Source organism: Tupaia chinensis, unplaced genomic scaffold, assembly GCF_000334495.1.
Source record: "Tupaia chinensis unplaced genomic scaffold, TupChi_1.0 Scaffold139757_1, whole genome shotgun sequence".
NCBI classification, from domain to species: Eukaryota; Metazoa; Chordata; class Mammalia; order Scandentia; family Tupaiidae; genus Tupaia; species Tupaia belangeri.
In genome coordinates, this window is record NW_006199637.1 from 2,098,831 (window position 1) to 2,120,516 (window position 21,686).

Below are 21,686 nucleotides of genomic sequence, written 5' to 3' on the forward strand. Positions count from 1 at the left end.
GGGTGCTTTCTCACTTTTCCTCTCTCTGTGTCTCTCCCCGGTGGGCATATACAACCTGTAGCCATTTTTTTTTTTTTTTTCTAAAAAGGAGGAAAGATATATGTGTACATAAACACTTGGACTCGGGACTAGCAGTTAGCATAATGGCTGTCACTGGACTACCATGTAGTCGACGATGGTTCAAGTCCCGGACCTGGTGGCTTAAACTCTGTGTGTGTGTGTGTTTGTGTGCCCAAGATCCCGGGAGGAGAATGGAGAAGGGATTGTGGTGTGGCCATCCCCTTTGGGAGGTGATTTCTCTGTTTATCTGTTTCTCTTTCTGGTGAACACATGAGCCCTAGAGCAAACCTCCCCCCCACCCCAACAAAAAAATAAAAAAACGAACACTTGGACTTGTAATAGGTCTTGGATGATAACAAGAAATTGGTTAACAGGTGCCTGTATACTTAGAGACAGGTTAAAGTCTTCATATTCATTTAAAAAAATTTTTTTTGGCATAGGGTTGGCAGGTGGTGTGGTGGTTAAGGGTGCTGGACTCACCCGCTCAACTGAGGTTCCAGTCCCTGACCTGGTGGCTTGTTTTCTCACTTTCCCTCTCTCTGATCAAAATTTTAAAAATTAAAACAAAATAATTCTTTAAAATTTTCTTTGGCCATAATTTAAGTCAGATAGCCTTATCTGAAGTTATAGGAATGGAGATCTGTTTCTTCACTACAGAAGCAAATGTTTGGAACAGAGCTGTCTATCAGAGTAACATTTAACACCTAGCTAAAGGGGGATGAAGACACCTAAATCCACTCCAATCTTTGCCAAAAGGGACAAGCTAAGCGGGAACGGGGTAGAATTGGATGCCTACTTTCCTCTTAAGTCTTAGCTTCTGACTCCCAGTTTCGTAAATATTTTGTACAACCATGGGAAAATAGGTGAGATATTTGGGAAGAGAAAAGTTAGTTTACTCCACCCCTTCCTGTCCAAATGAATATACTCCACACTCTGTACCACTGAGTATAGGGGTCGCCTGTGAAATGGATATGGAAACCGGGCAAGGCGGGTAACCAAGACGGAGGTGCGCTTCCCGAATGCTGCGTCCCACATCTCTTCAGGCTTTCCTACTCCTGCTCTTTCCTTTTTCTATCCTGCCTAGGCCGCCTTTCATTGCACTCTGTCCCAGGTCTATCCCAGAAGCCGGAGTTGAGTCCTCGTCTGGCGAGTCAGGAGTTCTTTGTCTCCCGGTCTGCCTCGGGCCGGACGGCGCCAGGGTTGCGGTTATGGCCTCCCAGGTTCAGCTTGGTCTTGGACGGAAAGGAAGGACGCAGCGACCAGGAGCCGGAGCCAGGCCTCAGCGCCCACAGACTCGCGATTCCCGCGGAGGCCACGTGGGCTCTCGCCAGGCCGCGCAGGCGCGCTCGTTCCCTTCTCCACCTCCCATCAGGCCTTGCAGCGCCCGCGGCGCCGCGGGAGACGCCCGAGAGCTCTGTAGGCTCCGAATGGCCGGATGACTCGCGCGCTGCATCATGGAAGATGGAGTCTACCAGAAATCCGAGTCGGCTCGAACTTCCGACCAAGCTCACGTATTTATCTTGTGCACAGAGGCGGGGGAAGAGTAAATGAAGAGCTGCCCCCAGATTTCGTCATAAAACTGCGACCAGACAGGCGGCGCCATCTTCGAACTTGGACTTCCGGAAGGAGTTTGGTAAGGGTGAGTGTACCGCGGCGGGGGTGTGTGGGGGCCCCACAATTATTCCTCCCCCGGCTGTTGCTGTAGCACTAAGAGTTGGGGGACCGACTCCCGCCTCCGCTCTCCCTCCGGCGCACCGCAGGGCGCCCTCCAGCCTCCGCGCTCTTACCGAAAGCCACGGTGCTCCCCGCCGCCCGCCCCAGTGGCCACCGTGCATCCCCCATCTCGTCAAGCCACGCGGCTTGCCCTCTTCCCCGACTCACGCGGAGTCCGGAACGCGGTTGCGGGCCTCCTAGCCTCGGTGCGGCCCACGTAGAGTCCCTCCGAGTGAGCGAACCTACAGTAGTCCTAGTCTTAGAGAAGTCGGGGTTCGCCTCCCGCACAGGCTAGTGGCGAAAGCTGCCCCCCACGGCGGGGCCGGAGAAAGGGCGGGCGAAGGCCACAGGAGGAATTGCGGCTCATTCTCGTCTTTTTGCCGTGTCCTAGCTTTTCCTCGAGGAGGGTCCTCTAACCCCCGGAGTTGTGACCCGCGCGCAGTCAGGGCCAGTTATGTCTCCCTGTCTAGTCCTTTTGTCCCGCGGCAAGTTCGCTGTCTGCGGGCAGAGGTGGCGACTTCAGCCCCACCGGAGGTAACTTTGTCGGAGGCGTGTAGGGTATGGCCAACCTCTTGGGCCCATTGGCTTATTACGCAAATGTAAGTCAATGCTGTGCCCTCGTCAGTATTTTCGCCATCCTTTATTAACTGTACTGTTTTATTTTCTTAACATAATAGTTTTCTTTAAATTGGTTATTTTAAACGTTTAGATGCATTAGTCTCTAAGAAGTATAGATGGAACAATGGGTTTTGTGTTAAAATACAAACACCGTTACGTAAAATTGTTTATTTTCGTTCGGTTAAAATCGTCTTACATGCCACCAGTAACAGCATGGGAACAGTTTACAAAACTATGATTAACCAAGCTGTGTTTAAAGTAATTCCATACTTAAGATGTAGTGTTATCTAATGATTTTAACTTGGCTGAAGAGATGTGATGGCAACCTGGAGCACCACAGGAACCAGACAGGTTGGGGGGCAAATGTTAAGGTTTTGTAAACTCAAGTTCGGATTTTCAAACTTCCTTTCCTTTACTGTGTGTCCACAATTTGTATTGTGAAATAATAATGGAAACTGAGACTCATGCCCTGCTGCTGCCTTCCATGGGAAGTGAATCCTTAGAGGGGTTTTTGGACCTTTAGGAGTCATTCAGTCAACAAAATTAAAAATAATTCTTTGCTTATTGTATACGAGGTTCTGGATATAATAGTGAAGCAATAGGTAAGATCTCTATCTTATGAAACTTTCAAGGAAGTTTACTACTAAAGAAGTAAATTTCCATATCTCCTACATGAAAGTTCCAGCTGGTCTAAGAAGGTACCTGTAAGAGAATACTAAAAAAGCTAGAATCAAATTAAAGAAAATATGTTTATATCTGTGGGGTAGAAAATGCCTTAAAAAAATGAATGATTTATTTAATTTTATTTATTCATTTTAATTTAACCAGAGAGAGAGAGGGAGGGAAAATGAGAAAGCAAGCCACCAGGTCTGGGACTCAAACTGTGGTTGGCCATTTGAGAGTGTCCAGTACCTTAACTAGCATACCACCTGTTGGTCCCCCCCCCCATGCCTTTTTAATGCACAAAACAAAGCCTCCCTGTCCTGTGGTCTACTGGTTAAGGGAGCTGGACTCCACATGGCCCGTTGTGTTTGAAGCCTGGTTAATTACATAAACAAACACCAAGTGTGTGTGCTTCTGTGCCCCAAATTGTCACAGGATACAGAATGGATAAGAAAGGATTATGGCATGACCATGCCCCACGGGGAGTTGTTTTCTACCCACCCCACATCCTTTTCCTGACAAGTGCATACACAACTCTAGGAATATACACACACATGTATGTCTTAAAGAGAAGACTGAGAAATTGAACTCATAACAATTGAAAACTTCATTTAGTAAGAAATATAAGTGAAGTTAAAAGAAATCATAGAGAAAATATCTGAATTATCACTAATTCCACAGATGGATGAGAGAAAATAACCCTATGGTGGTTAACCTAACTCATTATCAGGACAATTCAAGTAAATACAATAAGGAATAATTTTTTTACCCATCAGGTTGGTAGAAATGAGAAAGCGTGGCAAATTTGTGGTAAAATGGATGTTGATACACACTTCATGGGAGTATAAGCGGGTTTTTTGTTCTGGTGTGCTATTTTGGCAGTGTCTGTTAAATACTAAAATGAACATACCCTTCAACACAGTACAGTAATTCCACTTCCAGATAATTATTCTAGAAAAACAATTTTCACTGATATCCTCCATTTCTTCTGTAAAATATCCATACAGAAATGCCCACCACTGCATAGAGAATGCTCGAACTGTGGGCTTTTTTCCTTAGATCTGGTCACTGTGTTCCCACTGTTTAGCTGACTGCTTTCCAAGAGTCATTGTATTGGTTCCCTCAGATTTTTTGGGGGGGGGGGGAGTGGGTTTTTTTCGCCGTAGGGCGCATGCGCTCACCAGACAGAGACAGACAGAAAGCGAGAAATCACCCCCCGGGGGGATGGTCACACCGCAATCCCTTCTCCTCCATTCTCCTCTTGGGATCTTGGGCACTCACACACACGCGCCCAGCGTGAGTTTTAAGCCACTGGGTCCGGGACATGAACTGCCGTCAACTACAGGGGAGTCCAGCGACACAGCCATTACGCTAACTGCTGGTTCCTAGCCCCCAGATTTTCCAGATTTTTTTTTAAAGACAAGTTTTTGTGGGAACCAGCAGTTGGCATGATGGCTGTGTCGCTGGACTCCCCTGTAGTTGACGGCAGTTCATGTCCCGGACCCAGTGGCTTAAAACTCACGCTGGGCGCGTGTGTGTGAGTGCCCAAGATCCCAAGAGGAGAATGGAGGAGAAGGGATTGCGGCGTGACCATCCCCCCTGGGGGGTGATTTCTCGCTTTCTGTCTCTAATGTCTCTCTCTGTCTGTCTGGCGAGCGCACGCGCCCTATAGTGAAAATCTCTCAAAAAAAAAAAAGACAAGTTTTTGTTATAGGGTATGTCTGCTCAACAGAGACACACAGTAAGAACTCACGCCCAAGGCGGGATGGCCATGCTGCAACCCCTTCTCCATTCTCCTCTCAGGATTTTGGGCACACATGAACGGTGTCAGGCATGAGTTTTAAGCCACCCACTTTGGGACTTGGAACTGCAGTCGATGACTGCATGGGAGTCCAGCAACTTAACCATTACGCCATCTGCTGGTCCCAGTTCCCCCAGATGTTTTTTTTTTTTGAGAGGTGTTTTTTTTTCCTATAGGGCGCATGCGCTCACCAGACAGAGAGACACAGAGAGACAGTGAGAAATCAACACCCCAGTGGGGATGGCCACGCCACAATCCCATCTGCATTCTCTTGGGATCTTGGGCACACACACACGCGCGCCCGGCGTGAGTTTAAGCCTCCTGGTCCAGGACTCAAACCGAGGTTGACTACATGGGAATCCAGCGACACAGCCATTACTCTAACTGCTGGTCCCTTTCCCCCTGATTTTAATGTCAGTATTTATATAAATGTTATGTGTATTTAAATTTTAAATGGAGGGACTAGCAGGTGGCATGGTGCTTAAGGCACTGGACACCCCACATAGAGACCACAGTTAGAGACCCGGGCCTGGTGGCTGGCTTGCTTTCTCACTTTCCTTCTCTCTCTCCCTCTGTCTCTCTCTAGTCAAATTAAAATAACTGAATGGATAAAATTCATTTTTTTGGTAAAGACTTGTTTTAATTTTATTCATTTTATTCTCATTTAACTAGATAGAGAGAGAGAGAGAAGGAAAGTGAGACGTGAGAAAGCAAGCCACCAGGTCCAGGACTTGAACCGTGGTCAGCCATGTAGAAGTGTCCAGTACCTTAACCACCATGGCACCTGCTGGTCCCCCATTTATTTCCTTAAATTTGACTAGGGAGGAATGGGGTGGTGAGAAAGCAAGCTGCCAGGTCTGGGACTCGAACTGCAGTTGGCCATGTTGGAGTCCAGTGCCCCTGACCACCATGCCAGCTGCTGGTCCCTAAATAAATAATTCTGTTTAAAAATTTTATTTAATGGAGCAGAAAGATGGCTGTGCTTCTTACTTTTTTTTTTTTTTTTTTTTTTTTAAGAATTATTTTTCAATGGCAGAGACTGAAAGACTGGAGGAAATACAAACATTAAAAATTATTATGGACACTAGAGCCAAAGTGGAAAGAGTTGGGGAGGGGAAGAGTGTAGGAAAGGAAATTTGGGGAAAAAAATGAAGAGGCATATGTGGGACACAGATATGGTTTATTTTATTATTTTATTTTTTTTAGAGGTTTCTGCTATAGGGTGCGTGCGCTCGCCAGACAGACAGACAGACAGATAGAAAGTGAGAAATCACCCCCCAGGGGCATGGCACACTGCAATCCCTTCTCCTCCATTCTCCTCTTGGGATCTTGGGCATGCACGCTCATGTGCCTGGTGTGAGTTTAAGCCACCGGGTCCGGGACGCGAACTGCGGTTGACTACATGGGAGTCCAGCGACATAGCCATTACACTAACTGCTGGTCCCAGATATGGTTTATTATTTGTTGATGAGCATGTGCGTATGTTCTCAATGGGGCTGGACTGAGGTATGTGTCACGCTGGATAAAGTCTCTTTAAAATCTAAAATATGTATAGCAATTAAATGTATAAATTAAAATTAGTAAATAAAAAGTATTTAAAAAGAATGGACAGTATAGAAAAGCAATTAATAACAAATTGTACTGGCGAGAAAGGGGAAGTCTTTTATACTGTTGATGAGAATGGAAATTAGTACAGTTATTATGGAAAACAGAATGGAAGTTCCTCAGAAAACTAAATATAGGACTGGTTCGGTGGCATAGCAGTAATGTACTACTAAAGCACACTGTGTTCATATGGAAGACTGCAGGTTTGGTTCTTGGTCTGACCTGAACAAGCCAGGCATGTGTGCGTATGACTGACTGGCTGGGAAAGCTGGAACAAGACTGTGGTGTGAGACCCTACTGAGGATGCTGATCTCTTTTTCTCACATTTATAAAATAAATAAACATTAAAAAAAACCTGAAAAAAATTAATTTTTATTTGTTACCAGTACTATTTTTTTCTTGTTTTTTGAAGAGGTTTTTGCTATAGGGTGCATGCGCTCGCCAGACAGACACAGACAGGAGAAATCACCCCCCAGAGGGGATGGCCCCACCACAATCCCTTCTTCTCCATTCTCCTCTTGGAATCTTGGGCACGCATGCATATGTGCCCGGCGTGAGTTTTAAGCCACCGGGTTCTGGACACGAACTGCGGTCGACTACATGGGAGTCCAGTGACATAGCCATTACGCTAACTGCTGGTCCACATCAGTACTATTTTTTTCAAGAATTATTTTATTTAACCCTTTCTTTCTTTCTTTCTTTTTTTTTTTTTTGCTATAGGGCCTGTGCGCTTGCCAGAAAGACAGACAGAAAGTGAGAAATCACCCCCCAGAGGGGATGGCCACACCACAATCCCTTCTTCTCCATTCTCCTCTTGGGATCTTGGGCATGCACGCCCATGTGCCCAGTGTGAGTTTAAGCCACCGGGTCCAGGACTCGAACTGCAGTCAGCCACATGGGAGTCAGGCGACGTAGCCATTACACTAACTGCTGGTCCCCTTTCTTTCTTTAACTTTATCAGAGAAGGACAGAGAGAGAGAGAAAGTGAGAAAATAAAGCAAGCTGCCAAGTCTGAGACCAAACCATGGTCAGCCGTGTGGGAGTCCAATGCCCTTAATCACCATGCCATCTGCCTGCCCCATGTTACAATTATTATTTTTATTTTTGACCAGAGAGAGACAAAGCAAGCTGCCAGGTCCAGGACTTGCACTGTGGTCAGCCATGTGGGAGCTCAGTATCTTAGTCACCATACCACCTGCTGGCCCCATGTATATTTATATTAAAAAAAAAATTGGGGCTGGCCATGGCACAGCGGGTAAATACTGTATTGGGAGCTAGATCATCCTAAATGACTGCAGTTCGGATCTTTACCCAGTGCCTTGAAAAACATGCCAGACCACATCGGTGTGAGGTCTCAAAATTCTATTGGGATGGTAAAATGAAAAAGGGCGGAGGGGTAATTGGTATAGCTTCACCACATTAGAGGGTGTGTCCTCTCTTTGGTGAGTACAAATGTCCTCTTAAAATTTTAAAGTTTTTTTAATATTTAATTTTTATTCATTTATTTTAATTTGACCATAGAGAGACACACAGAGATTGCAAGAGGAGAGAGTGGGAAAATAAGAAAGCAAGCCATCAGGGCCAGTACTCAAACCATGATTGGCTATGTGGGAGTCTCCAGTGCCTTAACCACCATGCCACCTGCTGGTCTAAATAATTTTTTTGAGAGTTTTTTGCTATAGTACGTGTCCTCTCTCTAGAACGGTCCAGGGACAGAAAGAGAGAAATCATCCCCGGGGGTATAGCCACACTGCAATCACTTCTCCATTCTCCCCTTGGGATCTTGGGCACACATGAACACGCACCCGGCGTGAGTTTAAGCCAGTGGGTCCGAGACTCGAACCGCGATTGACTACATGGGAGTCCAGCGACATAGCCATTATACCAACTGCTGGTCCCAAATATTTAAAGACATTTTAGTACAAAGGTTACTGATTCTTGATTCTATTAAAACTAAGTTGAAACGTAGTGGATACATTGGTGTTTTTAAAAGGAATTATTTATTCCATTTGTTATTGTTATTATTAGTTTTTAAATTTGACCAGAGAGAGACAGAGACAAAGGGAAAGCAAGAAAGCAAGCCACCAGGTCAGGGACTAGAACCATGGTCAGCCATGTGGGAATTCACATTTAACCACCATGCCGTCTTCAGCGCCCCCCCCCCCTTTTTTTTAATGTTTGCTATAGGTTTTCTGACAGAGAAAGCATTCCCTCCAGGGGGGATGGCCATGTTGTAATCCCTTCTCCATTCTCTTAGGATTTTGAGCGTGCATGTGCACGCATCACCCATGTTTCTCAAATAAGACTTTCAAACTGCACAGTCAGCCATATGGGATCCAGCCACCCTAACCACTGTGCTGCCACCTGGTCCCATAGGTGTTTGTTTTGTTACTCAGTATTTACATATTTATATGTATTTTATATCAACTAAAAGTTGTGTAAAAACAATTCTAAAAGAGAAAAACTAAATCCAATACTTTGGAAAGATAAAACATGAATTTGCAAACCAAACAAAAGCTGCCAAATTAGTTTGAGACACGATTGTAAGACTGAGGAAAACTTGTACTTGAATTATTTCTCAAGAAGGGACTAAAGAATTGAGTAGTGTTTACTACTGAAAGGTCAAGGCAAATAGACGAAGTGCCACTGGATTCATGACAGTGATTATTGATGATTTTAGCTTTAGTGATGAGTTGAGGAATCATCCTAATCAGAATGAAGCAGGGAAATTAAAATATCAAGTGGAGACAGCTCTCTGAAAAGTTTGACTGTGGGGACCAGCAGTTAGTGTAATGGCTTTGTCGCCGGACTCCCATATAGTCGACCGCGGTTTGACTCCTGGACCCAGTGACTTAAAACTGACGCCTGGCATGTGTGCGTGCGTGCCCAAGATCCTGAGAGGAGAATGGAGGAGAAGGGATTGCGGTGTGCCCATCCCCCCTGGGAGGTGATTTCTCGCTTTCTGTCTTTCTGGCGAGCATATGCTTCCTATGGCAAAAACTTCTCCCCCCCAAAAAAAAAGTTTGACTGTGAAAGGCAGGAGGATATTAACTGGAGAAAAAATATGGGCTTAAGGAAGGTTGTATGTATTAAGATAAGAACCATAGATATTTTGGGGCCAGCAGGTGGTGTGCTGGTTAAGGCACTGGTGTCCCTAATGGCTAACTATGGTTTGAGTCCCAGTCCTGGTGACTTGCTTTCTCACTTTCTCTGTGTGTGTGCGTCTGTCTGACTCTGGTGAGTGCATGTGTCCTATAGCAAGTAATTTTTAAAAAGTAATATATAAAATTTTTAAAAATTAAAATAAAAAATCAGACTTTTAAATATATATATATATTTTTTTTGTGGGAGTCCAGTGCCCTAACCACTGTGTCAAGGGCTGGCCCCCAACCTTTTTTTTTTTTTTTTAAGAGGGAGATTTTTGCTATAGGGTACATGGACTTGCCAGAGAGACAGAAATCACCCCAACAGTGGGTATAGCCATGGTGCAATCCCTTCTCTTCCATTTTCCTCTCAGGATTTTAGGCATGCCTGCACATATGCCCAGCATGAATTTTTTTTTTTTTTTTGGAGAGATTTTCACTGTAGGGCGCGTGCGCTCACCAGACAGACAGAGACATAGAGAAAGAAAGCGAGAAATCACTCCCCAGGGGGTATGGTCATGCCGCAATCCCTTCTCCTCCATTCTCTCGGGATCTTGGGCACGCACGCACACGCGCCCGGCGTGAGTTTTAAGCCACCGGGTCCGGGACACGAACCGCGGTCAACTATGTGGGAATCCAGCGACATAGCCATTACGCTAACTGCTGGTTCCGCCCAGCATGAATTTTAAACTGCGAAGTCCATTGCAGTCTACTATGTGAGTTCAGTGACTTAACCATTACATCATCTGCTGGTCCCTCAAGAATCGTAGACATTTTAAAATGCTGTTTGGAAGGAATCAGTAGAAAGGAGGTAGAGGAATGGGGCTAGGGCACAGTGGAGGCTTTGGTCTTAAAAATAGATGGGGGTGGGGGAGGGGACCAGCAGTTGGCGTCATGGCTGTGTTGCTGGACTCCCATGTAGTTGACCGTGGTTCAAGTCCCAGACCCACTGGCTTAAACTCACGCCGGACGCCTGTGAGTGTGTACCCAAAGGGATTGCGATGTGGTCATGGGGGAGGTGATTTCTTGCTTTCTGTCTCTCTGTGAAACAAAACAAAAAGCAGAAATAGATGAGGTGTGGGGCCAGCAGGTGTCATGGTGGTTAAGGGGGCTGTGGTTCCAGTCCTGGACCTGGTGGCTTGCTTTCTCACTTCTCTGTCTTTCTCTGGTCAAATTGGAAAATAATAATAATAAAGTTAAATAAATACTTATTTGAAAAAGCTCCCATTTAAAAAAAAAAAGAAATAGATGAGGGGTTTAAATGTAGAGTGTTAGCTTCCTTAGCAAGAAATTAAAGTATTTTCCCATCTTAACGGTTTGGGTTTTGTTCAGAAATCAGAAACAAAGCCATCTGCAGAGAACCATGGGATCTGAGATTGGAGGACAGAGCATTTGGGAGCTTGCTGGAGGGTAGAATTTTTGGCACTTGGCAGTTTAGGTGCACACATGAAGACTGATTGGGCTCAACCTAGGACCTGTGGAAGAAGAAAGGAAGTTCAGAATAACAAGAACCTGATTAAAATCAGGGAATCTGGGCCAGCAGGTGGCATGGTGCTTAAGGTGTTGGAATTCCCACATGACTGGCCATGGTTTGAGTTCTGGACCTGACGGCTTGTTTTCTCCCTCTCCCTCCCTCTCTCTTTCTCTGGCAAAACTCATGTGAAAAATAATATTAACAATAATAATAATAAATAATTCTTTTAAAAAAATCAGGGAGGGGACCAGCAGGTGGCGTGGCGGTTGGGATGCTGGACACTCCCACATGGCTGACCAAGGTTTGAGTCCTGGACCTGGTGGCTTGCTTTCTCACTCCCCCTCCCTCTCTCTGTGTCTCTTTGGTCAAATTAAAATAAATGAATGAATAAATACAATTAAATGTTTTTTTTTTTTTTTTTAAAGTTAGGGAATCTAAGCTCTATAGGATGTAGCAGATGCTGGGAGAAACTGGAAAGATCAAAGAATAATGGTTTGGGTCTCTCTGTGGTGTAGGGGTTAAGGAAGCTATCCCATGTGACTGAACAGGATTTGAATCTTCACCCTGAAGGCTTGAAAGATGTACTAGGTTGTGTGTGTGCACACGAGTGTGCCCAAAAGAGAAGAGTAGAGGAGAAAGGATTGCAGTCATTGCCATCCTCCCTAGGGGGTGATTTCTTAATTTCTCTGTTTCTTTCTGGCAAGTGCACATGCCCTATAGCAAAATAAAACCAAAAAGCTAAAACAAAATATTTGAAAAGAAATAAGATGAAGAAATTTCTTTTTTAAAGAATTATTTATTTATTCATTAATTTTTTTTTGAGAGGTTTTTGCTATAGGGCGCATGCGCTCGCCAGACAGAGAGAGACAGAGAGACAGAAAGCAAGAAATCACCCCCCAGAGGGGATGGCCACGCCGCAATCCCTTCTCCATTTTCCTCTCAGGATCTTGGGCGCGCACGCACATGCGCCCGGCGTGAGTTTTAAGCCACCGGGTCCGGGATGCGAACCGCGGTCGACTATGTGGGAGTCCAGCAACACAGCCATTATGCTAATTGCTGGTCCCCATTATTCATTCATTAATTTTAATTTGACTAGAGAGAGGGATAGAAGGGGGAGGAGAGTGAGAAAGCAAGCTGCCAGGGCTGGCACTCAAACCATGGTCAGCCACAATGGGAGTCCAGTGCCTTAACTACTTTGCCACCTGCTGAGCCCAAAATAAATAAATTTTATTCTTTTTTTTTTTTTTTAAAGAATTACTTTATTTATTTATTTTAATTTGACCAGAGAGGAACAGAAAGAGAGCGAGAGAGACAGAGAAAGATGCCAGGTCTGGGACTCGAACCATGGCCTGCCACCTGCCTGGCCCCAAAGAAATTTCATTCTTGGGAACCAGCAGTTAGCGTAATGGCTATGTCGCTGGACTCCCACGTAGTCGACCACGGTTCGCGTCCCGGACCGTGTGGTTTAAAACTCACGCCGGGCGCGTGTGCGTGCGTGCCCAAGATCCCGAGAGGAGAATGGAGGAGAAGGGATTGCGGCGTGACCATCCCCCCTGGGGGGTGATTTCTTGCTTTCTGTCTCTATGTCTCTCTCTGTTTGCTCTATGTCTCTCTCTGTTTGGCGAGCGCACGTGCCCTATAGCAAAAACCTCTCCAAAAAAAAAAAAATTTCATTCTTTAGAATTTTTTAATCCAAGACTTTAAAGAGATTTAGGGCTTGCAAATTAAATGAGGTCTTGGAGAACTGGGATTTAGAATTGAGTTTAGAGAACAAAAGAGGTGGGCCAGGAGGCATGCATTTTGCTGGTGCAGATTGTGGCACTGTATGGTTCTGATCTGGAGCCAGAGAAGCAGCTTCCCTGTTTAGTCAAATCATTTTCTGCTTAATGCAGAGGCAGCTTGTTTGCAGAACCATCAGCTGTGGCAAAAGCTTCTTGATTCAGCAGGTGGCTTCCCATCATGCATTGCAGGGGCGAGCCATACCGATCTTGAACCAGCAGCTGTGAAAGGAACTTCCTAATTTGACACACATTTGTTACTAACTTTTTTTTTTTCACCAACCCTCACAATGATCATGTGTACAGTGATTTGGAATCTTGAGCAAGCATCTGAATTCCTCGAAGGGGTTGTTTAAACAAAGTGCTGGTTCAGTCAGTTTCTGATTCCATAGGCCTGGAATTCATCTGGAAATTTGCATTGTAACAAATTTCCTGGAGATGCTGGTGCTGCTGGTTGAACCCTTTAATAGCTGGCAATGAATCTCTTCCAGCTCAAACTGAACCTTGACCGATACAGAGGTCAGTCATTATTTGTATTTTCTCTGTCCTTACCCTACGTAATTTTTCAGTGATTTCGAAGAGTTGGTTTTGTTTTATTTCCTGAAAGATTTATGTATTTTAGTCCTGTGTCCTTTAATTCTGCAAGTTTGTGACATATCTTTTATATGATTATAGATTTATTCATTATAAAATATTCTCTTTTGTTCCATTTAATAGTTTTCTCTTTAATTGAATTTTGCCATTACCATCTAAACTCCTGCTTTTATTTTTGCTTGCATTTGCCCTATATATTTTAACTTAACCTTTTTTCAGCTTTCTTCATTCTTTTGTTTTAGATGTATCTTTTTTGGGGGGTGGGGGGAGGTTTTTGCTACAGGGTGTGTGCGCTCGCCAGAAAGACAGGCAGACAGAAAGTGAGAAGTCACCCCCCCAGAAGGGATGGCCACACCGCAATCCCTTCTCATCCCAATCTCCTCGCTGGATCTTGGGCACACGTGCACACACACCTGGCGTGAGTTTAAGCCACTGGGTCCGGGACTCAAACCGTGGTCGGTTACATGGGAGTCCAGCGACATAGCCAACTGCTGGTCCCAATTTTGATTTTAATTTAAGGAAATCCTGTTAAATTTTTGAAGATTTTCTTTTCTGTTTTTTTTTTTTTTTTTAATAGATAAGTATTTTTTTAAATAATTATTTTGTTTACTTATTTATTTTAGTTTGATGAGAAAGAAAGGAGAGAGAAGGAAAGTGAGAAGGTAAGCCGCCATGTTCAGGACTCGAACCATGGCTATGTGGGAGTCCAGCACCCTTAATCACCACTCCATCTGCTGGCCCATCTGTTCCCTTTTTCAGCTCTCCTTTTTAAGTCTAAAGTTATTCCTAATGTTGATTTCCTGCTTCTCCATCTATATTATCTCTCTAATCACTTTCCCTTGTGTCTGCAGTCTGTGGTTTCCTCATACTTGTCACTGCTTCTCTTCTCACCAGTATAGTTTCTGCTTGTTGCTTCTGTAATTTTCATTTCTATGATTTTTTGGGGGGGGGGGGGGGTTATGACTGACAGCCCACTTTTTGCCAGTGGTTTGTTTTGTTTTTTTTTTTTTTTTTTTTTAATGTTATCGGTTTATTTAAAGTACCACAACAGAATCCTTCCTCATTCCCCACCCTAGTCCTAACCAGCCAGGATTACCTGGTGCTTTCCCTTTTGGCTCCAGTATCAAACAGCAGTGCCACACCACTGGGGATAGCTGTGCCCTATCCCTTTCCTCTCTTATTTCTTGTATTCCGTAGTCTCTCTGGCTTACTTGAAAGTACAGTATTTGGAGGTTGCTAGGTAACGTGATAGTTAAGGCACTGGACTCCTACATGGCTGACCACGGTTCAAGTCCTGCATCTGGCAGCCTGCTTTCTCACTTTCCATCTCTCTCTCGTCATGTTAAAAAATAATAATGTGTAGAATTAAATAAACAATTATTTTAAAAAGGACTCATAAAAAATATAGTAGTTTTTGTTGTTAATTATTCTGTTTTCTGGAGCAGTTCTTCAAAAGGTTACTTCTCACCTTTGTTTTTCATTGGTATCCTTTGATTCCTTCAGTAGTGTTTACATGTGTAGTATGTGCCGTGTTGAATCCTTTTCATTTATTGTTTATGTTGAGTGTAGTAGTTCTGTAAGACTTACTATTGTTACTGACTCAAATCAAGCTCACTTGGCCGTGCGCCATAAACCAGACTAGGAAATACAGCTTTATTGTTATGTGCAAACCAAGGAGAGTGGGGAGGTCATACTGAAAAGGCCATTATCTCCAACAAATTTTCTGCATGGATCTTTAAGAGCAGAATTGAGAGTCAGGGTCCCAGGCACATGATCAATGCAATGATTGGTTTAAGAGGGCATGCTCTTTTCCTGGGCTTTCAGGAATGGGGTGGGAGCACAGCAGTTATCAGGTACCGCAATTTATTCAGCCTGGGGTCTTACGTGCTCATAGCCAGCAGTTAACATCCTCCAAAACTTTTTTTTTGAGAGAGAGATTTTTGCTATAGGATGCATTCACTAGCCGGAAAAACAGAGACAGACAGAAAGTGAGAAATCACATCCCTTCAGGGATGGCCATGCTGCAGCCCCTTCTGTAATCTTTTCTTGGGATCTTGGGTGTCCATGCTCATGTACCTGGCTTGTTTCAAGCTACCAGGTCAGCCACATGAGAGTCCAGTGATGTAATCATCATGCCATATGCTGGCCTCAACCTTTTATTTTTTATTTTTTTATTTTTTTGGAGAGGTTTTCACTATAGGGCGCGTGCGCTCGCCAGACAGACAGAGAGAGAGACATAGAGACAGAAAGCGAGAAATCACCCCCCAGGGGGGATGGTCACGCTGCAATCCCTTCTCCTCCATTCTCCTCTCGGGATCTTGGGCACACACACACACGCGCCCGGCGTGAGATTTAAGCCACCGGGTCCGAGACGCGAACCGCGGTCGACTACGTGGGAGTCCAGCGACATAGCCATTACGCCAACTGCTGGTTCCCAACCTTTTATTTTTTTTTAAGAGGTTTTTGCTATAGGGAGTGTGCACTCACCAGAAAGAGACAGACAGAGACAGAAAGCGAGAAATCACCGCCTGGGGGGATGGCCACACCACAATCCCTTCTCCTCCATTCTCCTCTCAGGATCTTGGATGCACACACGCCCGACGTGAGTTTAAGCCACCGGGTCCAGGATTTGAACCGTGATCAGCTACATGGGAGTTCAGCAACATAGCCATTACGCTAACTGCTGGTCCCAATGTATAAAAGGTCTTCTGATGTAATAGGATATTATTTTAATTGTCTCAAGCCTACCCATCTCCCCCATCTAGGTGAAAGACTGGTGGCGGGGCACCAAGGAACTCATACTTATTCTTAAGTAAATCTGCCCCTTGACTGATAGCCGCAGAGGTTGGTGTTTGATCTAAGCGTCCTCCTTCAGTCTGTTCTAAATTATATATATCTGAAAACTACTCTTTTTTTAAAAAAAATTATTTATTCATTCATTGTAATTTGACTACACACACACACAAACAGAGAGAGAGAGCGAGCAAGCGCACGCAGGAAAGTGAGAAAGTAAGCCACCAGGTCCAGGACTTGAACTTTGATTGGCCTTGTGGGAGTGTCCATCGCTTTAACCATCATGCCACCTGCTGGTCCCCTGAAAACTACTCTTAAAATTTAGGAAATTGTGACCCTCCCCCAAGTGTGTAATAGTTTTTTTGTTTTCTCTCTTTCTTCATTTTGTTTTTTGATATGTAATTCATTTCATTAGATTTTAGGAAGAGAAGTTAAATAATTGTGCATTCACTGTAGTATCCTTACCAAAAAAGTATGAGCTTTAAATTAAGTAGTGTATGTAAAGCACTTAGTATAGCATTGGCACATAGCAAGCATTTAACAAATGCTTTTATTTTTATTTATTTATTTATTTTTTTGGAGAGGTTTTTGCTATAGGGCACGTGTGCTCGCCAGACAGAGACAAAGAGACAGAAAGTGAGAAATCACCACCCAGGGGAGATAGCCACGCCGCAATCCCTTCTCCTCCATTCTCTCGGGATCTTGGGCACGCACGCACATGTGCCCGGCGTGAGTTTAAGCCACTGGGTCCGGGACTCGAACCGTGGTCAACTATGTGGGAGTCCAGCGACATAGCCATTACACTAACTGCTGGTCCCAAATGCTTTTATTTTTTAAATAACGTTGTGCTATTATTTGTTTACTTATTTATTGTTTGTTCACCAGAATGTTTGTTCCATAAGGACAAGGAACGGGTCTGCCTTGCTTATGGTCCTATTACCATTTCCTAAAACAGTGCCTGGCATATAGAAGGTATTTAGTAATTACTGTCAAATGATCATGGAGCCTAAGTTTCTAGTTGTAGGAATGAGGAAGAAAAGACAGGAAAACAAAAATCTAGGTGAGTGCAAATAGCTTTGCCTTCTACTCATTTGTATGTCTCTGTATACAGGGGCAGCCATTTTTGGGGGTGCTGATGGATACCTGCGGGGTCGGCTATGTTGCCCTGGGGGAGGCCGGCCCCGTGGGGAGCATGACTGTGGTAGACTCTCCTGAACAAGAAGTGCTAAACCAGCTTGATGTCAAGGCCTCTTCTGAAATGACCAGTGAGGAAGCTTCCATAGAGGTGTCATTACCCACCCCTTTGCCTGGATTTGAGGATTCTCCTGACGAGAGGAGGCTTCCTCCAGAGCAGGAAAGCCTCTCCAGGCTGGAGCAGCAAGGTATGTACCTTGGTTGTCCTTTTATCTTTGTGTTTCCCCATGTTTTGCTTAAGATGGAAGACAGTAGGTTGAACTCATAGGATCTTACAAACCTGAGTATAGTGTAATCTGTTCCAAAAAGAGTTGAGCTCTGGTACCATCTCACAGACCCCCTGTTCTTCTCTACAGATCTTTCTTCAGAGATGTCAAAGATCTCAAAGCCTAGGGCCTCAAAGCCTGGCCGGAAGAAAAGTGGTAGGACACGAAAAGGCCCCAAAAGGCCCCAGAAGCCTAATCCTCCACCAACCCCTCTGGTTCCTGGTCTTTTAGATCAATCCAACCCTCTATCCACCCCCATGCCTAAGAAACGAGGTCGAAAGTCCAAGGCAGAGCTGCTACTGCTGAAGTTATCAAAAGGCCTAGATCAGCCAGAGTCTCCACCTCCAAAGAGACCCCCTGAGGATTTTGAGACCCCTTCTGGGGAACGACCCCGCCGAAGGGCTGCCCAAGTGTAAGGATTGTGGGGCACAGCTTGGAGGAGGGAGGTGTGGGGGAAAGGGGTCTGGGTGGGGCAGATGTTGGAGAGGTGAGAAGACTGGGATGAGGTGTCAGGTAAGCCGGGGTGGTATCTGGATTCTAGAGACTTGAGCTGTCCTTAAGCTCATAGCAGTGTTTCTGGTACATACTACTAACTTTGTGTATCCAAGAAGTTTCTTTCTGTATCTTGTACCCCATCACATTTTCCTCTAGGTCTTCGTTGCTATATTGCTGCCCAGTTTGTATATCAGTATATATGGGCCCTTCTGCTCTTTCCCCTTCCTCTCTATATTCTCTGTGATAGAATTAAAGTGCATTGGACATGGAGTCAGAAGACCTGGATTCAGATTCTATGTTTGTTGTCTGAATCGTCCTTGGCCAAGTCACTTAACTTTCCTGTTTTTCTATTTCTTCACCTATTAAAAAGAAAGGGGGAATTAATAGCTGCTTCACAGGGTTACTTGGATCCAGTGAGATAAAAACCAACCAAGTCTGGAAAAGTAAGCTGTCACTTAAATGTTTGTGAGTATGGCTCTAACTCTGCCCCGTCCCACAGGGCACTTATGTATCTTCAGGAACTGGCTGAAGAGCTCTCCACAGCCCTGCCTGCTCCTCCAGTGACCTGTCCTGAAACCCCAAAGGTCAGCAGCCCCACCAAACCGAAGAAGATTCGGCCACCGGCAGCCTGTCAAGGTGGAGAAGAAGAGGAAGAAGTTCCACAGGATGAAGACTTTGTTCTCCAGGTGGAAGCTGAAGATGGGGGAGAAAGTGAGGCCCCAAGTGAGAACTCATCTGACCACGAGCCTGTAGTGCCCCGAAGCACGCCACGAGGAGGATCCACTACTGTGGTAATCTGAATGGACAAGAAAGTGAATGGGGAAATAAATAGGTGATCAATGAGGTGCTCAGAAAAATAGTTTTGGCCCAGTAACTATAATGACCAAAACAGGTAAAAGAAGAAAGGACACTTCAAAAATAGTTGCAGTATTAGGGAGATTGCAGAGGAGAGCAGCCTAAACAAGACTGTACACTGGTACATTGAGTGTACCTCTGCTAGGAAACAATGTGAATAAGACAAGTTCTGCCTCACAAAGTTCCCCAAGGCGTGGGTGTGACACCAGGGGCAGACAAAATGCTGGAGACTTAAAGAGGATCAATTGCTAAGGCTTCACAGGGAACAGTAGCTGAATTGGGTCTTAATGGGTGAGTAGAAGTTTGCCAGAGAGGATGGTTTTTCCTAGAACTTGATTATGACTGGAGGATGCATAGGGTGTAGGATAAAGTTGTAGATTAAATGAGAGGGAGCAAAGGACTAAGATTTGTAGGAGTCAGTGTAATTGTTTGTTTTTTAATTGTGGTAAAATATACCTAACATAAAATTTACCATTTTAACTACGTAAAAATGTACAGTTCTGGGGCCAGCAGGTGTTGTGATTAAGGATGCTGGGCTCCCACATGGCCGACTGCGGTTTGAGTCCTGGACCTGGTGGCTTGCTTTCTCGTTTTCTTGCTTTTTACCTTTCTCTCTCTCTCTCTGGTTAAATTTAAATAAATAAATGAATAAATAAAGTTAAATAAAATATTTTTTTTTTAAATGTGCAATTCAGTGGCATGCCACCATCTGCTTTCAGACTTTTTCATAATGCCAGACAGAAACTCTATATAACCGATTTAAGTAGAAAAAAGCTGGGACCACATGGAAAGCCCAAGTTCAAGTCCTAGTCCAACCTAAAGTGTAATAGTGTTCACTTGTAATCCCAGCAACTCGGGGCAGCTGAGGCAGGAGGATCGTAAGCTCAAGGCTGACCCTTGGCAAAGAAGTGAGGCCCCATCCAAAATACAGCAGGGCCTACTGGCATGCACCTGAGATTCCAACTGGAAAGCTGAGGCAAGAAATAATTGGGGCCGCAGGTGGCGTGGTGCTGGCTTCCCACATGAATGACCACAGTTCAAGTCCTGGACCTGGTGGTGCTTTCTCACTTACCCTTGCTTGCTCTCTCTCGTCAAATTAAAAAATAATAGTACCAACAAATGGAATTAAATAAATAAATAATTCTTTAAAAAGAAAAATAAAATAGGCCAAACTGCAGTTGACAATTAGAAAGAAGATAGCTTGTTTTGTTTTGTTTTTTGAGAGGTGTTTGTTTTTTTTTTGTTGTTATAGGGTACATGCACTTACTGGGGAGACGAAGAGACATAAAGTGAGAAATCACTTTTCACAGGGTATGCCCATGCTGCAGTATACCCTTTTCCTCCAGTCTCCTCTCAGGATTTTGGGCACGCACACACAGTCTCCTGGCATGAGTTTTAAGCTGCTGGGTCCAGAACTTGAACTGTGGCAGTTCAGTGATGTAACCATTAAGCCATTTGCTCGTCCCCAAAATAATTTCTTTCTGGGGGCCGTCAGGTGGCATGGTGGTTAAAGGCGCTGGATTCCCACATGACCGACCATGGTTTGAGTCCTGGACTTGGCAGCTTGCTTTCTTGCATTCCCTTTCTCTGTCTCGTCAATTTAAAAAATAATAATAACAAATAGAATTAAATCCATAATTATTTTTAAAAAGTAATTTCTTTTGGTAAATATAAAGTCTCATCATAGTACAATTTTCTTGCCTCAGCTTTCCAGTTGGAACCTCAGGTGCATGCCAGTAGGCCCTGCTGTATTTTGGATGGGGCCTCACTTCTTTGCCAAGGGTCAGCCTTGAGCTTACGATCCTCCTGCCTCAGCTGCCCCGAGTTGCTGGGATTACAAGTGAACACTATTACACTTTAGGTTGGACTAGGACTTGAACTCAGGCTTTCCATGTGGTACTAACCTATGAAGCATTGTGTCTTAGCAGCACATGTCCAAAATAACAACAGTTTAAGTGAAGACAGGAACTTAGTGATTTTTTTTTTTTTAACTGAGCATTGATTTTTTTTCCTTTTGCTTCAACCTCTAATATGGTTCAGCACAATACTATATGAGTCTAGAATTTGTGGAAAAGTTGGACTCAGTCATGTTTACATTTATTTATTTATTTATTTATTTTTTTGGAGAGATTTTCTCTACAGAGCGCGTGTGCTCGCCAGACAGACAGAGAGACAGAAAGCGAGAAATCACCCCCCAGGGGGGATGGTCATGCCGCAATCCCTTCTCTTCCATTCTCCTCTCGGGATCTTGGGCACGCACTCACACGTGCCCGGCGTGAGTTCTAAGCCACCGAGTCCGGGACGCGAACCGCGGTCGACTACGTGGGAGTCCAGCGACATAGCCATTACGCTAACTGCTTGTTCCCATGTTTACATTTACTGATGTAAACTTTATAATCCAGTGTAAAGATGACAGTCTAAGCCCTGAGAAATGGGATGAGATTACCAGAAGTGTGGTTTATAGAGCGGGGAGAAGACTGGAACAGTAAGGAATACTTTATTGTTGACCAGAGCTATCAGAAGAGCGCCAGGACCCGTTCGGCATAACATGTTTCTCTGAGTGGAGAAGGCTGTGGATTAGAAATAGACGCAATAACAAACACACAAAGACACACAAGTATAGAAAAGGTGGAT

The 21,686-nt window shown here is 44.5% G+C and overlaps 1 protein-coding gene across 3 annotated transcripts in view; it reads left to right on the forward strand.

The window, feature by feature from the left end:
* The first annotated feature begins 1,450 nt into the window (after positions 1 to 1,450).
* Positions 1,451 to 21,686, forward strand: part of GTF3C2 (general transcription factor IIIC subunit 2) — a 29,374-nt gene continuing 9,138 nt past the window's right edge. Inside the window, exons 1-5 of one of the 3 annotated variants that reach the window (XM_027765770.1) lie at positions 1,451 to 1,699; positions 14,073 to 14,111; positions 17,354 to 17,624; positions 17,793 to 18,114; positions 18,697 to 18,988. In XM_027765770.1, the coding sequence (XP_027621571.1) occupies positions 1,496 to 1,699; positions 14,073 to 14,111; positions 17,354 to 17,624; positions 17,793 to 18,114; positions 18,697 to 18,988 (1,128 nt within the window). In that variant the 5' untranslated portion in view covers positions 1,451 to 1,495. The remainder of the gene's footprint in view (positions 1,700 to 14,072; positions 14,112 to 17,353; positions 17,625 to 17,792; positions 18,115 to 18,696; positions 18,989 to 21,686) is intronic. The other 2 variants (XM_006162152.3, XM_006162153.3) reach the window with 2 other exon arrangements.